General features: G+C 40.5%; 1 protein-coding gene across 1 annotated transcript in view; it reads left to right on the top strand.

The window, feature by feature from the left end:
- LOC107318451 (alpha-2-macroglobulin) overlaps positions 1–9,550 on the top strand; it is a 34,559-nt gene that overhangs the window by 167 nt on the left and 24,842 nt on the right. The window contains exons 2-6 of the mRNA XM_015872263.3: positions 4,009–4,192; positions 5,298–5,454; positions 5,995–6,047; positions 6,718–6,738; positions 9,269–9,437. Coding sequence (XP_015727749.2) covers positions 4,009–4,192; positions 5,298–5,454; positions 5,995–6,047; positions 6,718–6,738; positions 9,269–9,437 — 584 coding nt within the window. The remainder of the gene's footprint in view (positions 1–4,008; positions 4,193–5,297; positions 5,455–5,994; positions 6,048–6,717; positions 6,739–9,268; positions 9,438–9,550) is intronic.

The following is a 9,550-nucleotide window of genomic DNA, read 5'->3' as shown; positions in this document are numbered from 1 at the left end:
GTAAGCTACACATACGGAAGAGGGAGGGAGGTCATAGTGCTTCTTTTTCCAGTGATTTTTCTTTCTTTCTCTCATTCTTCAAACAGTTGTGACAATTTATTTGACTTCTGCCCTGCATCCCACTACTAGCCCATCTCCGACTCTCCTGAAAAACTCTGCCAGTGTTCCATTTCCCCTGCTACAGCCTTCTGCTAGTCCGGCCCTGTATCATCATAACATCTCTGCCTAAATACATTCCTGTCTAGAAATCTTTACATGGCTCAGCTTTTGTGAGCATGCATATAATTACCTTTCCTGTAGTATCCTTGTTTTGATTATTTCTCCCTATTCTCCTGGTTTTTTTTTTTTGGTTTTTGGTTTTTGTTTTGTTTGGTTGTTGTTTTTTTTTTCCAGACTGGTTTATTCCCTTTCTCTTGTTTCTTTCAAGACAGTTTGTTTCCCTTGGCAGCATCAGAAATACTTGTTCTCAAAGAGAATCTGTGACCTAGATTCTCTTTCACCAGCACTGAACCAGGCGCTGGCACTCACCCCGGTGTGTCCACCCCAGTGCTCTGCAGACAAGCAGCAGGGCTGTAGCATCCATCCACCCTGCTTAGGGCCCCAAGCAGAAGGTATACATGAGCATCCCCACCATGATCTCACCTACAGAGAGTGTTGTTGCACAGTCACAGGTCCAGGCAGAGCTGTCTCATTCTTCAGGCCTTGCTGCAATCATTGTGCTTGTTGCTGTGCTCTCAGAAGCATAGTTCTCTGCTGTGAGAAATAGGAGCAAGGGAATAAACCAGTCTGAAAAGAGAATGGGGATCTGTGGTTCCAAATCTGGTCTCATGATGCCTGCTAGAGATTTCATATTCACAAGCACTGCATTAGTGCTGGTGGCTCTAGCATAATGTGCAGCATTTACTGCTGTTGCTTACTGTGTGGTCAGAGGTGAAGTTGCAACAGGCTAAAAAGTAAAGGATTTTTGACTTATACTGTGCCATCAGCATCCCATTTACCTGCCCTATTTCACTGGTTCTGTAGTAGATTAGTCAGCCAGGTCTTCTCTGGGGTCATCTCTGGTCTTCCCCCAGTAACCTTTTGTTATTTCTGCTCAGGATCAGGTGGAAAGGGCAAGAATCCATGCTGTTCAGTCCTCCCATGAGCGACATGTTCCTCTTTTTCCCTTATCTGAGCACCATTTTGGTAGGAGAGAAGGAGAAAAGGTTGAGAGAGATGGGATAAAGAGAGTGAATTGGGACTGATAGAGCTAATTAAACACATTTGTTTATTTGGTTGAAAGCTTAATACAGGAAATAGCTGAGAGTTAATGCATGAAAATCAGTCCATTTTAAACTTTTATTACTTATATTGCCTTCTCCATATGGATAAACTTAGCATTTTTGAGTCAGCCCCTTACTCTAAGGTCCCCTGTCCCTTCTTGTTGTCTGCTTCTGACAGAGTCACTGCATCTGTTTTCAAAATACTGAGCTGCTGCTGCTGCTGCTGAGGCCGATGATAGCTCTGCTGGTAGCTCAGAAGCATTCTGTTATGGAATATCTACATGTGGACTTTGACATCTAAGCCATTTAAGGATTTCATAGTATTTTAATTCATCTAGACATTTCCACCAACACATCCATCTCAAAACAGCTGAAGGGGGATTTATAAGCAGTGAATTTCACAAACTTGCTCCAGTGACAGTGAAGGTGGTTGGTTTAGGGGAGCATTCTGCACATTAGCCAAAATTTCAGTGAAGCAGTGAACAGGAATAAGGCCAAAATTCCCTATGAAGTAGGTCACACTGTCCCCTCAGTAGACTGGACATTGCATGCAGATTGCCAGTGCCACTGACAGGAAGCAGGAGAAATGAGATTAGAGGGAGCACACAGTGAAGTGGTGAGAAGGCTGTGAAAGAAAGAAGGAGATAGAGTAAGCACCTATTTAATGTGGCACTTTAAGTCATTCCATAAGTGGCTAGAGGTTCCTCCTTTCACTGCTTCTGCAGCTGCAGATAGTGGCCAGAGATACCTGCTGACTCCTTATTGCATTTTGCCTGATTGTGAAGGAAATGGATCCCACTGCCTCCAATGTAGCTTCAGGGTTGCCCAGATATCTCTTTCCCCAAGACTGAAAGGAGATGACCCAATTTCTGCACTTCTTACAATAGTTCTCCATGAACATATTCAGCCCTGTCAGTGATGATTTCTTCGCTCAGTTGCCCAGGGTATGACTCCCATTCCTCAACAAAGCTGTTGGCACCACTTTTTCCTAGGTCACTTGTAACTGTGTGATCTTTACTAAGTGGGGTATGTGGTCTCCTTCTTCCCTTGATGAATCTCATGCCAAATTTCATGTAGCTGGGGCTGCAGAGCACATACCACATCCTAGAGTTACCAAAGGCTTATTTTTAATGGGCTACACCTCTTTGGACATGCAAGCAGCGTCCCAGTTATCCAGCTCAGCTGTATATGTTAGCACCTTTTGTTCTTTACCCAGGGAAGAATAGTCAGCTGCTGCTTATCATGTGATGCAGCCTGAGTATATTAGCTATTCTTAGATTGCTTGAGAGTACCAGGAGGTTCAAGAGCCACAAGTTAGTCATATCAAGATTAATATTTTGGTCTTTATGGTACCTGATGCCATTAGTTTCTTTGATTTAGTTTGAAATTTTAGTGAAGAAGTTTATGCTTTATTTTATTTTACTGAATACTCAGTAAATATTTAATGTAGTGTTGTTTAGTATATCCACTGTCACAGGTGATGAATGTCAGCTTTCTTTCATTCCTTTTTCCATGCTAAAGAATGTTAATCTTCCAGATTTCAGATTATCTGATACCTTTCAATTAATATTTTTTTTCTAAATCCTTTTTTTATTATTATTTCAAATGGGAATATAACAACATATCTTTTAGGTATACAGTGGCCAAACTGTGCATTTTGATTTCTTCTTTATTCCTATATTTAAGAAAAGAGAGTTAAGAGTAGTTCCTTACAGTCCATTTGTCACTTATCTCTGAATGAAGATTTTACAAGAGTTCTTGACAGTACTCATCTCTGAGCGGTAATATCAAATTTAGCTGATGGGGGAGGGGATATTTTATTCCTTAATTCATTATTTTCCCTTTATGAATAGTTTAATTTGCCATTTGTTTCTACACAGTCCCACAATACAGTCAAAGATTTTCACAGCTACACTAGTCAGTACCTCACAGATTACTCTGCAATAGGCCGAGCAACAGGGATCTCTACATGGATCCTTGAGATTTTTACTGGTGGCCACCTTCTGCTGTGTAAATACACTATTAGTTCTTACCTGTCATGTTCTACTTTTCAACCAATTAATCTGCATCAGAATCAACAACTGGATTTATTAATGAAAATTAGTAAAATTATCCCTTTTATTGAATGTCAGCTGATGTCTTCTCTGATAACTTTTGCCAAAAGTTCTTTGAAGATACAAGTACACTCCTGTTGTAATAAAGAACTATCCTCCAAAATGCTTTGTGTGCTCATCTTAATAAGGTAATGAACTGCACCACTAATGTTTTTACTCAGCATCAGGAGGATTTGGAAACCTGGACAGGCAAAAAAAGGAGTAGCCACAGAAGTTGGAGTTTTTTCAATCCTAGAACTGCTGAATTTCCAAACTTTTTTAGCTAATGCTTTTGAGTCTTATGAGACTGTGGGATAAAAAAAAAAAATCAAGTAACAGCCTGAAACTTTTTATACCAGTTTGTTCCCTGCTGTGAAGCTGAACAAAGTTGCCTTTATAAAGCACTGTCTATTATTAGCATTGAAATTGTTCCTTCTACTGAAAGTGTTTTCCTGTTTTTAGGCTAATTAGTTAGGTGGTTTAACATGTATAAACCCAAAGTAAGATGTATGATCATGTTTATGCACTAAATTCACAGGAATATTAGTGGATTAGACTTGCTGGTTTCCTAATTTCCTTTCATTTTAGAAAACTTCCACTGTTTTCTTAATACCGTTTCACAATCCTGATTCTTACTTTGTTCCTTTTTCCAGGCAGTACATGGTGCTTCTGCCCTTTTTGATACACACTGATTCTCCTGAGAAAGTCTGTGTTCAGCTGGCTCACCTGAATGAGTCTGTGACATTGAGTGCTACACTTGAGTATCAAGGGGAAAACAGGAGCTTAATCGATGATGTGGTGACAGAGAAGGATATGTTTGCCTGCATCCCTCACTCTGTGAGTAATCTAATCCTGCTGGGCGTATCTTTTGTGTTTATTGCTAAAATGCGGTAGAACTAAACAAAGATGAGAAACAAGATTTTGCAATCAGAGACTTCTAAGCTGAGCCAAACAACAGTAAAAGAATTTGATGTGGAAAACTGACTGTGCATGCAGGACATAGGGAGTGTTTCATCTCAGAACTCTGACTTTAAAGTAGAGCATAGCCCATATTGGTCTGATCTGCTCAAGACTCAGAAGAAAGAGAATGAACTGGAATGAGAACCATAGAAGATGGGGAAGTAGAAACTTGGAGTTGGTGGATTTATTTATTTTAAAAAACTCTGAGGGAGTTGGTGGATGCAGTTGCCAAGCCATTCTCCATCATCCTCTGGCAGTCCTGGCTAACTGGAAATGTCCTGGTGGATTGGAGACTGGCAAATGTGATGCCCATCTTTGAAAAGGGCCAGAAAGATGATTCTGGTAGCCACAGACTGCGGTTGGACTTAAGATCTTTTCCAACCTGGGCAACAAAGCCTCATGCAACCTGGTCTTGAATGTTTCCAGGAATGCATCCACAGCTTCCCTGATCAATCTGTTCCAGTGCTTCATCACCCTCATAGTGAAGAACTCTTTCCTAATATCTAATCTAAATTTACACTCTTTCAGTTTAAAATCATTCCCCCTACACTACACTCCCTGATGAAGACTCTTTCCTCAGCTTTCCTGTAGGACCATTTTATGTATTGGAAGGCTGCTGTAAAGTCACCCCAGAGCATTTCTTTCTTCACAACTTCTACTGCCTCAGCCTGTCTTCATAGAAGAGGATCTCCAGCCTTCTGATTATCTCTCCAATAGATCCATGTTTTCTTAAGTTGAGGACCCCAGGGCTGAAATCATTACTGCAGATGGCGCTCTCTACAAAGAAGTAGAGGGGGAGAATCACCTCCCTCAGCGAGCACTCCACATCACTCCACAACAACACTTGTTTCTAACCCCATGACATGAGTCTTTCATGTCTCTTCAAAGAATTTTTGGACCTAGCTAATACTCTGTCCTTCAAAGGCTCGTTGCAATGAGGTAAATCAATAAAGCTGTTATGCTCTTCTTTTTTTTTTCTCAGCTTTCAAAATCCAACAGCACATCAGTGGCAATTCTCACTGTGACAGTGGAAGGAAAGACCCTGAAGTTCAGAAGCCGCAAGTCAGTGCTGGTCAAGAATTCTGAGAGTTTGGTCTTTGTCCAGACAGACAAACCTATCTACAAGCCTGGACAAACAGGTATAGAGAATTGAGTTGGTGTTGACTGTAACAGCAGAAAATCTTCTGTTCTTAATTCCCCTTAGGGTTAATGTTTTTATTAAAGAAGTTTTCAGAGCTCTTTTTGGGTGGAGTTAGAGCCAAAAGAAAGTCTTACTTCTGCCAGCTGAGATCGAAGGCATGTGGTAACATTCTTGTTTGTATTCTCCATTCTCTGAACACAATATCTCAGTCAGATGTAGGCACAGATTCACATTCCTCCATCTCAATTATAAGCACAAATCTGGGTTGACTTCAAAGCATTGTTTCCCTTGGCTGCATCTGAAATGGCAGAAGAGAGCAATCACTTTCCATAGATAACTCATTCCAGCCAAGATCTGATTCTCTCTCTAAATTTGTCTGCCTTTCACCATCAGTATGAAAGTGAGTGTACCATAACTTAAGGATCTCATTTCAGAGTCTGTTGATCAGTGAAATTAATCTGAGTTAAAAAATTATTGAAACGTTGATGTTTGCTGGTAGTGGTTATAAATCTTAACAACAAAATTCCCTTCTTTTCAGTTCTGTTTCGGATTGTCTCTATGGATAATGACTTCCACCCACTGAATGAGAAGGTATGCACATAGTTCCTTGTTTTTAATCAGGAGGCTTAATTCCCATTTAACACCTTTACTATCCACATCCAGAACCACTGAAGAGAGCCTTTACAGCAAATGATCCTTCCTTTCTCTCAGCACCATTGATGTATCCCATAGGTCATATTCTGTCTAGGACGCAGTCCATCTTTTTCCACTGACTGCTCCAATTTTTCAAAGGGATATAGATGTTTAGAACCTGATTTTCAAAGGCATGTAAGTAGATAAGCCTGTGGACAGAGATTTCATTAAAGAAAAGTGTCTGAGACAAGTTTCCATTGAAAGTAACAGCTGCTTTTGGCAAGAAGTGCCACCAGCATGCTTAGAGACTGAGAGAGAAGGATGAAAAGGACTTGGTTTGAAGAAACTGATCACTGGTACAGGTTCACCTTTTAGCTTATTTGTTAATGAGTCCTCATGCAGACAAAGTTATTTGGAAACAATTCATCATATTTTAAGCCACGGTAAGACAAGATGGAGCTCTAAAATACTATTTATCAAGAACTGAGCATGCAGTGCAAATACAGAAAATGGCTCAGAGGACTTCTTAGCAGGTCAGTTTTCTGTCTTTCAGTTCAAACCTGAAAATTGCTTTAATCCCTATGTGACTCATTTCTAACTCTGATTTTCCTTTGTTCTTTCTCCATAGTTTCCACTCGTCTATGTTCAGGTGAGTGAGTGTATATTATTTCAGCAGAATGTAAATTCTCAGTAGTATTATTACACAGTAGTGGTGTTTTCACACTGAGGTGCAAGCGAAAACAGATGAGTGCATGACACTTCTCCTTTGTGTAAAGGAAGACTGAATATCTGGGTATCTAAATAAGTTCTGACATTGATTCTGTGATTGAGGATTCTGTGCCGTATGACCAAAATAACTGATGAGTAACAGAGTTACGCATGGCTAGAGCTCATATCAGAATGTCTTATTCCTCTTCCCAAGCAGATTTAGGATTATCTGTCTGCAAAATATGTTTAATAAATAATATTTAATATTAATTTAATAAATAAATAAAAGTAAATAAATAAAATTATATGAGTAGACATTTCCTCTATCTTCCCAAGCAGGCCTGTTTTTTGTTTGGTTGGTTTTTTGTTGTTGTTTTTTTTGTTTAAACAGTCAAACTTCAGTGACAGGCAAAAGTTAATAGGAAGGATGATTCTGCCAATGAATCCATTAAGTGCTCACTATACCCACTATTTCAGCTAAGTAAACAACTTTGCAGTTATCATGTGGGACATCATCCAGTGGAAAACAGATAGGAAGGACCTGGTGATATGCCCTAAGTCATAGTAGCAACACAAAGAATGATTAAATTAGTACACACAAATCTCAAGTTGGTTTGTGCAATCATGGATCCTACATAGTCAGTTCTAGTAGTACTCCTTGCAGCTTGGGGTTGATACCTTCATTCTGCCTTGTCTCTCTGAAGCTGGGAGTGCTGCCAGAACAGGGGAGGCAGAGACTGGGCCACTATGTTCCTCTTTTCTATCCTCTTGCCAAAGTGCTATTACTCTCCCTTCCCCTCAGCAAACTACCAGGACAGAGTTGCAGAGATGGTGGGCAACTGACAGTCCGTTAATAGCAAGAGGAAAGGAAGGGTATGAGACTATTGTAGTGTGGGGTATCAGGTAGAGGAAAATATCTCAGAAGTGCCTTCTGCTATGTCTTTCTCATGAGTCTGGAGCCCCAAAAGAACAGGTCCCTTTCCTTACAATTTGATGATGCTTGACCGAGTACAGGAATTTCATGAAACGAACAAGAAGGAAAGCCTGTCCACTTCCATCAATAATTCTGTAACTTCTTCTGTATCAGTATCACTAAAAGCTTCAGTTTGAAATCACTAGGAAGGCCACTCTGGGCTTTCAGCTCCAGCTTGTGAGTCAGTGTTTTTCAGTAGTGTTTACAAAGACCAGTCCTACCATCCTCCATTCCCACCATCACCTCTCCCTTCCTTGCTGCATCTTCACAGTGTAGTACTGCTCCTTGGTTTTCACATATGCCCATGAGGCAATCTTATAGAGTGAGAAACTCACCCAATAGCAAATTCATCCTTTTTTTTTCTAGGAGTTTGTGTGTGTGTTTTGTTGCTGTTCTGCTTTGGTGTTTTTTGTTTGTTTTTGTTTTTAATTTAATAAATCAGATCCTCTAACACAGTTTACTTCATACTTACTTTAAATTTGGACTGGCCCAAAGGAAGGGGTGGCAGGAGTGAAGGAAGGTGAGAACTTAAGGTGCTAACTTAGCACCGCTAAGTGCCAAGGAAACAAATGTTCATCTTTCCGTCCTTAACAATGCTAACCACTCATAGCCTGCCACAAAGGCAGGTATTAGTCTGAGCCTATTTCTGAACTGTTAATTTGACTCATTGCTTCTCTTATTTAAAACAAAAACGAACAAACAAAAAGCTTCCTGCGAGAAATAAGCTGACATTCAGGCCTTTCACATAAATGCATTGCAGAAATGGCAGCAAGGATACAAACCAAGTTGTAAAAAAATTCAGATTTCTTGCCCAGTAGTGTTCTTTAAAGCAAGTGGTGATCTTTTCACCATGGTTTAAGAGTTATAACAGATAAGATTTCATCAGAACCACAGGATGCTCTACTGACTGTGCCTTCCCCCCAGCTCAGAGGATGCTTCATGGGAACAGACTCTTCTGATCTCTGACTGGTGGCCTCTGGCTAAGATGACATTCTCATCACCTTTTCCTTAAGCATAGGAGTATAACCCCAGAATAGAAAATGTACCCCACTAGAAATTATTTATCTCGAGCTACATAGAGTAAATAGGCTTTTGGTGACATCCAATATACAATGCATAGAGCAAGCAGAAAATGAAAGGCTGTAAATGACTGTGCTGCTGAGGTGTCTGGAAGGGGCACCATTGAATTAGTTTGGTGACTTCCAACCTCCTGGCCTCATCCTTTGTAAGCATGTACGTGTTTATGAGGAGGAGACAGTACATGACATCTATGGTTAAAAGCAATGTGCTTTATTGCATGCTAGTTATGCAGAATTGGCAGGTAAGTGATCCTGAAGTCACAGCTCTTCACAGATTGAGTATTCAAGGCTAGGAATTCCCCAGCTTGGATGTGTATTTACTGGACACTCCAGTGCTCTGTCCTTGGGAGCAGCCTTCACCAAACTGCCCTGACTGTGTACATAACTTACTTGTAACATAGAGTTATCCTTACCTGCAGGATCCCCAGAGAAACCGTGTGTATCAATGGCAAGAGGTAGAACTTGAGACTGGCCTTACACAGCTCTCCTTCCCCCTCACTTTTGAACCCATACAAGGCTCCTACAAAATAGTTGTGCAGAAGAACTTCATCTCCCATGTGGAGCACACCTTCACTGTAGAGGAATACGGTAAGGAAAGGAGATATGGGCTGCAAGCAGGGCTGACAAAATACCTTTTACTCTGGCCTCCTTAGGATTTGGGATTTCTTAGGAATTACATGGAGAAAACAAGAAATCTGAAT

Source organism: Coturnix japonica, chromosome 1 (assembly GCF_054131305.1).
Source record: "Coturnix japonica strain WE chromosome 1, WE-NBRP24, whole genome shotgun sequence".
NCBI classification, from domain to species: Eukaryota; Metazoa; Chordata; class Aves; order Galliformes; family Phasianidae; genus Coturnix; species Coturnix japonica.
The sequence above is the reverse complement of the archived record's forward strand: the minus strand, read 5'-3'. Positions and strand labels throughout refer to the sequence as shown.